Source organism: Camelina sativa, chromosome 8 (genome assembly GCF_030686135.1).
Source record: "Camelina sativa cultivar CO46 ecotype springtype chromosome 8, ASM3068613v1".
Taxonomy (NCBI): domain Eukaryota; kingdom Viridiplantae; phylum Streptophyta; class Magnoliopsida; order Brassicales; family Brassicaceae; genus Camelina; species Camelina sativa.
Window position 1 is genome coordinate 11702829 of NC_141887.1, and position 12064 is coordinate 11714892.

General features: G+C 33.1%; 2 protein-coding genes across 2 annotated transcripts; both read right to left on the reverse strand.

The window, feature by feature from the left end:
* Positions 1 to 10152: 10152 nt before the first annotated feature.
* LOC147939959 (uncharacterized) lies at positions 10153 to 10693 on the reverse strand. The gene is made up of 2 exons (XM_087461096.1): positions 10590 to 10693; positions 10153 to 10396 (listed from the first exon to the last, which is right to left on the reverse strand). Exons 1-2 carry the CDS (start codon positions 10691 to 10693, stop codon positions 10153 to 10155), a joined length of 348 nt encoding a protein of 115 aa, XP_087317222.1.
* Positions 10694 to 11338, reverse strand: LOC147939960 (uncharacterized). The gene is made up of 2 exons (XM_087461097.1): positions 11196 to 11338; positions 10694 to 11090 (listed from the first exon to the last, which is right to left on the reverse strand). Exons 1-2 carry the CDS (start codon positions 11336 to 11338, stop codon positions 10694 to 10696), a joined length of 540 nt encoding a protein of 179 aa, XP_087317223.1.
* Positions 11339 to 12064: the final 726 nt, after the last annotated feature.

Here is a 12064-nt window from a genome sequence, read left to right on the forward strand (position 1 = left end):
AAGCTTTTAAAACCCTTTTAAATTGTACCCTTTTAAAACCCTTTAAAAGGTTTTTAAAGGGGTTTTTAAATGCTTTTAAACCCGTTTTAAATGTTTTAAAACCCGTTTTAAATGTTTTAAAACCTTTTTTAAAAGGGTTTACAATGGTTTTAAAAGGTTTTTAAAAGGGTTTTCATGGTTTATTAAAAGAGTTTTAAAACCTTTTATAAAGGTTTGAAACAGTTTTTTTTATCAATAACCTCGTATATTAGGCAAGTTTGAACAAACTAACATCATTGTTTTCTTAAACACAGGGATTCAATGCGAACCTAGAGAACCAAGGAATAACGGCATAGATCCAGTTGGTGAACCATATTCTTGGGCGGTGAGAGGAGACTACACTTTATCTCAGCTTCAAAATCAACTTTTTAAAAAACAAGAAAAGGATGAAGAACCTTTGGGTGATCAAGAAAAGGAATGCCTCGCTGCAGTGGTGTTAACAGAAGGTATTTTGATGACACCGTATTTTTTAGAGAAGATACCACTGTCTTAAGCATGCATCAGATTTTGAGATGTATACAGCCCAACCATGGGGCAAGAAAGCATATAACATCTTTGCTTCATGCATTCAGAAATTGGATATTGCTTCTTGGGCAAAAGGTCAGTATAGTGTCACGGGATTTCCCTTGGCATTAACAATATGGACTTTGACTACTGTACCAATTTTTGGTTCTACCTTTGGGAAAATGTGTGATTTTTCCAAAACATTGTATCCGTTGTTTCTCAACTGGCATTCAAGTCGAGCTCCATGGTTTGACGAAATTGCTGATGTTATTAAGACATCAACTTGTGTAAGTTTTGAATTCTATTAAAAGTGTAGTTTTGTTATTCATTGGTTATCTTATTTGATGAGTTTTGTTTTGATGGATTTTGATTATTTTTGTAGGTTGAAGTCAAAACTATAATTGGAGATCCACAAGGATATAAGCATTTGGTTGATGAAGATGACAATGATTTTGAAGAAGTTATTGGCTTGGTTATGAAAGGCTATAGATTGAAGAAAGAAGAATGGTCTTCTAGATTAGTTGATATTTACTATGCCATTGGAGAGTTGGATGACAAAATGGGGGAAAAATTGTCAGTCTCTGAAAAACTTGACATAATCCTCTTCATGTTAGAAGACTTCAATAAAAGACTAGAAGCCATTGAAGAAGCTGTCAAAACCACATCAGAGAAAGATAAGGATAAAGGAGTAAGATTCCAAGATCACACCTTTTCCCATACATTGGACACTAGACTCTTTAACTGAGCTCCTTTTTTTTCTTTTCCCTTTGCAGTCTCACAAAGATGAAGATGAACAGAATAGAAATGAAGAGGTTAGAAATGAAGAGGTCAGTATCTATTTTGTAAACGACTGTATAAAAGGTTTAATTAGTCTTTGCTAAGACTTTAAAAGGGTTTTAAAAGGTTTTCAAAGGTTTTACAATCTGTTTTAAAAGGTTTTCAAAATGTTTTACAATCTGTTTTAAAAGGTTTTACAAGGTGTTTTAAAAGTTTTACAATGTTTTTAAAAACTGGTTTCAAAGGTGACCAACTTTTTAAAACCCTTTTAAAACAGATTGTAAAACCTTTTAAATGATGTTGTTATATGGTCTTTTGTTTTGTTGCAGGCTGGCAAACAAAATGTTGATGGAGATATTGCTAGAGAAGATGTCGTAGAAAGCTCATCTGCAGATTATGTACGTTCGTCAAACACACAAGATGGGAGCTACGCTGGAGACGATGAAAACACCCAAAAAACTGGTGGTGATGATGATAATTACTTTGAAGAAACACCAAAGGTACATTGATTTAGTATTTTTATAAGTTTCCAAATACCCTTTTAAAAGCCTGTTGTAAACCAAACCACAATTGTTATCATCTTTGAAGGATAAATCTCCTTCTCCACGCCCTTCTACACCAAAATTTGATCTTCTTTCTCAAGAAGATCAGGATAGTTGAAAAGATAAAAGCATGGGTAAAGAGAAGGGAGCAGTAAGAAGAAAGTTTTGAGAGAGAGAGAACAAGTAAATCATTAATTTTTTATATAGTTGTTATGAGTATTTTAAAAGATTTCATCAAGTATCTCATTAGGTTTAAATCATGTAAACATTGTTTTCTTAAAAAACTTTTTGAACAGCAGAGAAAGTCTAAGCAAAGCAATGATGGTGATGATGATGTTACAAACAGAAAAGAGGTTAGTATTTAGTTGTATAATGTTTTATGATGTTTTACATTTTATTAATGTTTACAAAAAATTGTGATTTTCTTGTGGCACTGCAGAGGAAGAAGCGTAAACCAAGTGATAATCATGATGCTGATGTTCAAGCTAGAGAAGGGGTATGTATCTAACTTAATAATTTTTATGAGTTATTTAAATTGTTTTCCAGTGTATCGATATAAAGTGGGATATTTTTGTGTTTTGTACAGCCACAGAAAAAGAAGAGAAAATCAGATGATGTTGGTGGTGTGCAAAGAAAAAGTGAACGAAATACAGTTTCTTCTATTCACACTCAACCGCCTTACACGGCTGAGAAGAAGAAGCACCCAATTTTTTTATCCTTTTTCCAAAGTTGATAATACCCGATTGGAAATATTTACTGAATAGAAGAATTCAAGGAAAACAAAGTAAGTTTTAGTTTCTAGCAACAAAAGTAAAAGTTTAATTAGTCGTTTATAGACGTTTTAAAAGATGTATTTATGGTTTTGTAAATATTCATGGTTATTCTGTTTATTTTTGGATGTAGGCAACTAACAATTCTGGGTAACAAAGTTGATGCTAGGTGGTTCACAACACTAGAGATGCCATGAAAGTCGTTAACAACAATGATATGATTACAAATCATAAGGTTTTAAAGGTTTTACAAGAGTTTTAAAAAGGTTTTTAAAAACTTTTACAAGAGGTTTAAAAGTGTTTTAAAAGGATTTAAAACATGTTTTTAAGCATTTTCAAAGTTTTACAATATGTTTAAACTGGTTTACAAGATGATGTGTGACCGGGTCTGAACTTATTTATATGAATTATTTGACAACAAGGGTTGTTTAAATTTGTAAACTCTTTTAAATTTCAAATTAAGTTCTAACCCGGTTTTTATTGTTGTTTAGCATGTTGATACAGTTGTGAAGATATTAAGAAAAAGAGTAGAAAGTCATCCGGAGTTCTATAAAAGCAAAGAATGGACGTTGGCAGGAGTATCTTTTTTTAGAGAGATTGATAAAAATTACTCCATATTCATTGGCGACAAAGATGAATATAAGTTCCCTGAAGAAAGATTCAGTCAACTCTTCAAGGAAGCACCTACAAACAAAATATTGGCACCAATGATGGTTAAGGAAAAGTTTTGGATGCCATTGATGATCAATTTGTAGAAGAGGGTGTTGACTATCTATGATTTAGCCAAGTCTTTCTACAGTAACAAAATTAAAGACAAACAGGTGGGTGCATATGCTGTTGCAATGCCGTATATTGCCCAAAAGAAATTTGGGATGAAAAATGATACAGAGAAATCTCCATTCAGAATCAATATCATGAATTGCATACCTCAAGTAAATACTGTTTAGCTTGTTTTCTAGTTTTGTGATATGTTCTTTGTAAATATTGTCGACTCTTCACTTTGTTTTTTCTTGATAGGTTGCTAAGATTGAAGATAGTGGTGTCTTCATGCTAAAGACAATGGAGTGTTTGGCTATGAGCATTCCGACATATGGCAATTTTACAAATGAGTCAATTGGTGATTTACGGCAGAAAATGGCAGTTGATATCTTTGCAGGTCAGTGTAGGTTTTTACATGGTTATTTAAACTGGTTTTAAATGGGTTTACAAGAGTTTTAAAATGGTTAACTGGTTGGTATTGCAATATATTTTAATAGGTTCTAACATTAATTATATTATCTTTGCAGAATTAGCAAATAACTAGGATATAGAAGTTTGCATCTTGCTGGTATATAAACGTGATTGCAGGAATGGAGCTTTAGCTTATGGCAAAGATATTTCAAAGATATTTAGAGTATATGGCAAAGATATTTCAATAATGAATGGCAAAGATATTTCAATGTTTAGTTTGCAAGTAGATTTAAAATTTTTGTGTTTTTACTGTGACACTAATCTAGAAAAATGTTAAGTTACTCTTTTTCGATTATTCAATAAATAGTTGTTTGACATCTTTGCAGAATTAGCATATACTTCGTTTAAGTTTAGGTATTTACAATGAATTTTAAAAACGTTGTTTATCCTTTTCGAATCCTTTTAAAAAACACTTGTAAATCCTATAAAATTCATTGAAATACCAAAGCTAAAGACTTATAAACCTTTTAAAATCCGTTTTAAAACGCTTGTAAAACCTTTTAAAATGGTGTTAATACTATAAAACGTAATTTATATTTTAAAAGGTTTTACAATATTTTTTTATTATAAGGGTGAAAGCCCTAGGCATAGGCCCAATTGTAAAAATATAACCCCCTGTCACCTGTTCCTCTTCCAAAAAGTACAGTTTTCCGTTTGGGAGGTTGAAAATCCCGAAATTTACTCAAATATATATTTGCTTCAATTGGGTTCTCGATTTCGTCAGATTGCAGACACAAAGTCGTCAGATTGAAACTAGGAGTCTGCTGATTGGGTACTCGAGGACTTCAAATTGCCATTTTCTTCGTCGAATTACAGACTCTTCTTCTCCCTCGTTTTTCCTCTCAGTACTCTCTTCAATTTTGTCGTCTCTTCTTCTCCCATTTGTAAGTTTGGTTCGGAACTTAATTTTGACTCCAGTTTCTATTTTAATTTGAATTTTTATGATGTTTTGGTGAATCCAGAATTCGAAGGTTGGAAATTTATCAATGTCTTTAAAAAAATTTATATTGGTTTTAAAATATGATTTATAGAAGGATTTTAAAAGAATGTGAAAGGGTTTTAAAAGGGATCTTGGGTGCATGACATGAATATGTTCTTCTCTATAAACAATGTTGACAGGTTTTGCGATATGAGTATTTTTGAAGATTCTGCGAAGAAACTGTTCTTGCCAAAAAGATTAATCACGCCAGGCACAGAGGGAGATACATTAGAGAGAGTAACTAAATATTCTTCTGAGAAAGCTGATTTGGCAACTGTAAAGAAAGCATTAAAAAAATATGACTTCAAGAAGTTAGAGGAGTCTTTCTTGGGTCAAATTATAGAATTTGGTAATCGGAAAGAAATCAACTTCTCTAGTCAACTGGTCCACCACTTACTACAGAGGACGATTTTGTCTGTGAAAAACGAGCTCTGGTTTGCATTTGATGATCAACCTATGCGATTTTCACTAAGGGAATTAGTCATTACAATAGACCTTCCGGTAGGTACTGTTCCATCAGGTACTATTACATCGAAAAATATTTGTGGATGAATAAGAAAATGTCCTGCAAAGATGTTCTTCGTACTTTGGAATTTAAAAGAAAAGACATGAAACCTGATGAAAGAATTCGATTAGGTGCGTTGTTACTAGTTGAGGGGATATTGATAGCACAAAATCCAGTAGTTCGAATTCCCTTAAAGAATTTGGAGAGAGCCAGTAGTTTTGAGAATTTCTGCAAGTATCCTTGGGGTGAAATTGCTTACGAATCATTAGTGATAGGCTTGAAACAAATGACTGTGGGATCGTTGGCAAAGATACATTATGGTATGGCTGGCTTTCCATTTGCAATCCAAATCTTGGCGTTATCTTCAGTTCGCCAGTTAGGGGAACAATTTGGTGTTAGGGAAAGCATTTCAAGCCAAAATCAACATCTCCCGCTGATCTTGCAATGGCAAATGACAAAATCCCCAATATTCAATGAAATAAAATTTGTTCTTGAGGCTGGCAAGGTATTAATACTTCTCTAGAACTATTTTTTTTTGTTTTCCAATAGTTTTAAAACACATTGTAAAAACTTTTAAAATAGTGTTATTAACGTAATTTGGATTTACAATGTGTTTAAACTGGTTTACAAGATTTTAAAACGGATTTACAAGGAATTTCGAGAATTATAAAAGAGTTTTAAAAGGTTTTACAATATCTGTATAAGACTTTTGAGATATAATATGAATCGATTTATCTTTGCAGGTTGAAGTGAAAACAATTATTGGTGATCCCGATGAATATAGCCATTTGGTTATGCCACCGAATGATGAAGACAAGGATTTTGATGAAGTTGTTAAACTTGTAATCCAAGGCTATAGGATGACTAAGGAGGAATGGATTCATGTTGAAAAAGGAGAACAAAATCAAAACAAGCGTGTGAGAGAAGCTGTTGGGCCATCCTTGAATCAAACTAACAAAAAAAAAAACAATATCTTGTAGTGGAAAAATTGACATGATTTTAAAAACATGTCAATTTATTCACAAAAGAATAGTGAGACTGGAGAATCATGTAGGGATCACTACTGCTGCTGCAACACCACAGTGGGAATCAAGGGCATTTGAAGAAGAGGAAATACCAGCCTCTGCAACTGCCTTTCTAGAAGAGGAAAACTGCTTTTCAAGAAGAGGAAGTACCAGCCTCTCCAACTGCCTTTCAAGAAGAGGATACCAGCCTCTGCAACTGCTTTTCAAGAAGAGGAAGTACCAGCCTCTGCAACTGCCTTTCAAGAAGAGGAAGTAACAGCCTCTGCAACTACCTTTCAAGAAGAGGAAGTACGAGCCTCTGCCACCGATTTTGAAGAAGAGAAAGTACCAGCTTCTCCAAGTGAATTTGTAAGTGAAAAAAAAAAACTTAATTCCTTTTAAAATCATTTTAAAAGTGTTTTAAAGAGTTTTTAACAAAATCATATAAAATCGTTTTACAAGTGTTAACAATGGTTTTAAAAGGGTTTTCAATGGTTTTAAATGGTTTGAAAAAAAAAACTTAATTCCTTTTAAAATCGTTTTAAAAGTGTTTAAACGAGTTTTTAACAAAATCATATAATTGTTTTTAAAGGTTTTGCTAGTGTTTTAAATAGTATTAAACAAAAATTACAACATTTCTAGGTACCTAAAGAAGAGAATCAAGATTATCAACATGAGAAACAAACTGACTTGAGAGGGGACCCAAGTGTTATTCCTGAAGAAAATACCCAGGATACTAATGAAAATGATCCACAAGAAGAGGATATGAATAATGATAAGGTATTTGTTACTTGAATATGATCGACTAATTTTAAAAACCTTGTAAAAACATATTTGAAAATAATTTACATATGGTTAATGAAAATATAATTATTTATGCAGGATGAGAAGCCTAACAGTGCTGATGATGTAGACTCAAGCCAACAAGAAGCATACATTGTTATATCGGATGACGAATAGTGTATTAATATTTCAGATATTGATGTAGACCCAATCCAAGAAGAAGCTCCCACTCAACAAGAAGACCCAAGCCAAGAAGAAGCTCCCACTCAACAAGAAGACCCAAGCCAACAAGAAGCTCCCATTCAACAAGAAGACTCAAGCCAACAAGAAGCTCCCACTCAACAAGAACACACTAGCCAAGAAATGAGCAGTTGTAAGTTGTTGAATTCTTTATTATAGATGATTTGCTCTTTTGAAAATGACATATAATACTTTTTTTCTTATGTTTGTATTAGTGCAAACACCTTCTACGCAAGAGAACACTATAAGTGACGAAGAAATGAAACAAATCGAGGCAGTTATAAGTCGTTGGACTATACTCGGGGACATCAAATATATGCTTTCGTCAATGGATGAAGTAAGTTTGAAAAAATCATATACTTGTTATCATAGGCGTTAATACTAACAAAATTTGGATGTTCTACATTGTAGTATCTTTGGCCAGGGAATAAGTGGGAAAAAGTTTTTCTCATGGATTTGGAAACTAAAGAAGATGTAAGTAAAGTAGGAAGGAAGGCAATGTTAATTCTTCATCCTGACAAAATTCCTAAAGATGTTACTCCACAAATGAGATACCTCGGTACCCGAATGTTTTCAACATTAAAGGTTAGTGAACCTCGACTTTTGTTAGATTTAATGCACATTTTACTGTTATTTAATATTAACTTAAATTTTTCTTTTGTTTTGCAGGAGTACAGGGACAAATACTTCAAGAAAAATCCATAATTTGCAGAATGAGAAAATATCTAGGTTATGGAAGTTTGCATCTTGTTTGTATATAAACGTGATCGCATCAAGAAGAATAATAAATGGCAAAATATTTCAATGTTTAGTTTGCAAGGAGATTTTAAAAAAATTTCTTTTTAATGTGAAGTTACTTCTTTTCGCTTGTAAAATCTTTTAAATGGTGTTAATCCTATAAACTGTTTGGTTTTACAAGAGTATATATGATTTACAAGAGTATATATGGTTTTTAGAAAGTTTTAAAAAGTTTTACAAGTTGTTTATAATGATATAAAAACAGTACGACTTGGTTTTTTAAAAGGCTTTACAAGTTGTTTATAATGTTTTAAAACAGTAAAATTTGTTTTTTTAAAAGGCTTTACAAGTTGTTTATAATGTTTTAAAAGAGTATATATGGTTTTTAGAAAGCTTTAAAAGGGTTTACAAGTTGTTTATAATGATATAAAAACAGTACGACTTGCTTTTTTAAAAGGTTTTACAAGTTGTTTATAATGTTTTAAAACAGTAAAATCTGGAAAAAAAAAATTTGTTTGAAAATGGAGTTTACAACATAACAGACTGAAATGTTTTATTAAAAAGAACAAATACAAGTTGAATTATTCAAGATTTGAAAAATAGATTTGAACTATTTAGGATCATATTTCAGTTTGCTCTCCCAGCGTATTGGTTTGTCATCTCTATTGTCGTCTCTTCAAACCATGCCCTATCGGTTTTGTAGAGGTTGGCAAGATTTTTATCGACCTGGTCCTCATCATCAAGCTCTGGTTCAATCAACTTCTCCACTATTGTCTTGAAAAGCCAAATAATCGGCATGGGATGCCAATATGTGGACTTCAACACTCTTAGGTATATAGCACCTCTTTCGGATATGTTTGGGTGGAAAATTTTTGTTTTGAAACAAACCTGCATTATTACGAAATTATATTTAAAAAACTATTGAGTGGCTGCAAAAAGAGGAGTCCTAATACACATGCTTGCTAAATAAAAGGGAGTATAATCAAAACAAATACCTTTGGGGGATTATTTGGGTAATCACACGGAAAGTGAATACTCATTTTAAATACTCCTCCTTCATATGGGGTGTTCACTGGTCCGATTAAAGTAGTCTCCCACTTGAAAATGTTGTCATCAACAATTACTAACAAAAAGGAAAACACACTCAATCTCTTTTATCCTTAACAGTAAAACAAAACTAATCTGAAGATGTAGGCGTTTACCTGCTGTGACATTTGTCGAATGATCCTTGTTCAAAGATTTCAAGGCATGCCTTAGATGGGTTGAAGAAAATTGTGACATTTCTGACGGATTGAAGGAAAAAGGTAATAGAAATTGAGGAGTCTGAGAGATGATTTTTACGTTTTCGTGAGACAAAGGTTTGATGTGTAAGTCAAGAGCAAAAAGTATTTATAAAACGCGAAGCATCGCTTTTTCGAAATCTTACCCCTTCAATTCTTACCCCTTTGCTGTTTCGAAAGCGACTCTTCGCGTAATACCCCTTCAATCGTCTTCCACAAAAGAAACTTAAGCGATTCGAAATCAAAAGTGGAGCGCTGTTTCTCTCTGGGCTTGGGTAACCGCGAAAATCCTTTGTAGTATCTTGATTTATCTCCTTCGATGTTCGTAATAAACATTACTAATTGTGCCAATCAATTATGTTTTCACTTGACTGTTTGGTATCCTTTCAGAGGGTGGGCCAAAAAAACTAAATCCGAAAAGCCGAACAGAAGTAATGGATTGAGTGCCAATCAATTAAGGTTTTTAAAAGGTTTTACAACGTTTTAAAAGGTTTTTAAACGGTTTTACAAAAGTATATATAATTTTTTAAAGAAATTTACAGTTTTTGAAATGTTTTTAAAAGGATTTACAAAAGTATATATGATTTACAAGAGTGTATATATATGGTTTTAACAGGTTTTAAAAGGTTTTACAAGTTGTTTATAATGATTTAAAATGGTACGACTTGCTTTTGTAAAGGCATTACAAGTTGTTTACAACACCACATACTGAAAAAAATAATTAAAAAGAACAAATTCAAGTTGAATTAAAAGAGTGAGAGTTAGATAGCAGCTACACAACTAGATTTGTTGTGTCCACACTGACCACACCTAGTGCATTTGTATTGTTTTGAATTTGTCTTAGCCTTTCCATGCTCCCATGAACTAGCTATTCTCTTTTTCTTTCGCCTGACACTAGGTATACAAGTAGAAGGTGTCCGAATAGAAGTACTAACACTCTCTAGAATCTCCCAATACTCCATATCACCAACTGGGTGAATTCTCTCTGAATATCCTAAACGCCATCTGTAAAACAAAAAGAGGAAGATAAGACTTATATAACTTTGATAAACCTTTGAAAAACCTTGTAAAACATTGTAAAACCTTTTTTAAACTACTTATAAATAACTTTTAAAACCTTTTAAAACATTGTTAAAACCTGTCGGATCCGTTACTTTAGCAACCTTTTCAAAACCCAATTAAAGAAGAGAGTTATAACCTTTCAGTGAAATGATAATCATCAACAAACATGTTTTCATTGAGATTGACATATTTGGCAGCAGCAATTCCATGTGCACAAGGGAATTTGTCAATATCAAACATTCAACATGTGCATTTCCTTGTGTCCAAATTCACCACATACGTCTTTAAACCTGCTTTAACCTCAAAGACATTTTCATTTACTTGACAAACTTCAAGCCAGAAGGTAGTATTATTATAAGATGCTTTCATCTTATTCCCAACATTTGGAGTAACAACATATGGATGTCGATAGCTATCCTCACGTCGTTCATTAAACCACCTAGTCAAAATAGACCTGATTGTCTCAAACGGGCAGACAATTGGATACTCGCGAGTCTCTTTTAACAAGGAGTTAATGGATACGACACAATTAGATGTCATGATGTTGTACCGGTTAGAAGGAGATGCACGAGACCATTTCCTAATATCAGCTTGCCAAAGATATTCTCCAAGTTTCGGATTACCCTTGGAAATTTGACTGAACAAATAATCAAAATCATATAGAGTGTAAGCTCTTAAAGCATCATGAACAACTGGAAGAAGAGAAGCAGAAGCTTTAAATCGTGTTTCCAGGTTCTTTTACAAGTGGAAAGTGCAGATCCCATGATGAGCAAGTTCATAATTTACTGAAAGTGCAGTTGCAATTGAAGAAGCCCGATCAGACACGAAAACTAGATCCTTTTCATCAGGAATAATAGTCTTCAAACACCGCAAAATCAATCCCATGATGCATCATTCTCAGAATCAACAACGGCAAAAGCAATAGGATATAACTGAAAATTACCATCCTGAGCTGATGCAGCAAGCAAAGTCCCTTTAAATTTTGATTTCAAATGGGCGCCATCAATAGAAATAACTTTTCTCATCAACTTAAAACTTCTAATTAATGCACCAAAAGCCAGAAAAGCGTATCTAAACTTATTTTCAGAATCAGCTTTGATGTAAGTGATAGTACATGGATTCTTCTTTTCTATCATGTGGAACCAACTCGGTAAAACCTGATAACTATCAGCAGGTAAACCCCTAGCAAGTTCTCATGCATGTTCTTGAGCTCTCCATGCTTTTGAGTACGAGACACCAACTCCATGGTCATTCCTAAAAATTCCCATGAGCTGTTTAGGTCTGAGAGGAAGCTTTCCTCCTGCAAAATGGTTACTAACCAAACCAGCCAAAGTCCTTGCAGATGCTTGGCGATGATTAAAATTCCTTAAAGCAGAGTCACAGTTGTGCTGACTAATATACTTTCGAACAACAAAGCTATCTGATGCTTTAACCTTAGTTGCACATAGCCTCCAACTACATTTTTCATCAATACAATGAAGAACATACCTCTTGTTGTCCGACTTAAAAGTATGAAACTCAAAACTATGCTTGACTACATACACCCGCATCTGACTTCTCATTTCTGTTTTGTCTTTGAATAACTTTCCACGAAACAGTGAATCAACATCG

What these genes read in the sequence shown, in the direction of transcription:
- LOC147939959 (XM_087461096.1), bottom strand. Translation starts at nt 10,693, where the DNA reads ATGTTTGATATTGACAAATTCCCTTGTGCACATGGAATTGCTGCTGCC. An exon ending in GATTATCATTTCACTGAAAG is followed by an intron (nt 10,397 to 10,589) that starts GTTATAACTCTC and finishes TTTGTTTTACAG; the next exon opens with ATGGCGTTTAGGATATTCAG.
- LOC147939960 (XM_087461097.1), bottom strand. Translation starts at nt 11,338, where the DNA reads ATGGGATTGATTTTGCGGTGTTTGAAGACTATTATTCCTGATGAAAAG. An exon ending in GGGATCTGCACTTTCCACTT is followed by an intron (nt 11,091 to 11,195) that starts GTAAAAGAACCT and finishes TTATTTGTTCAG; the next exon opens with TCAAATTTCCAAGGGTAATC.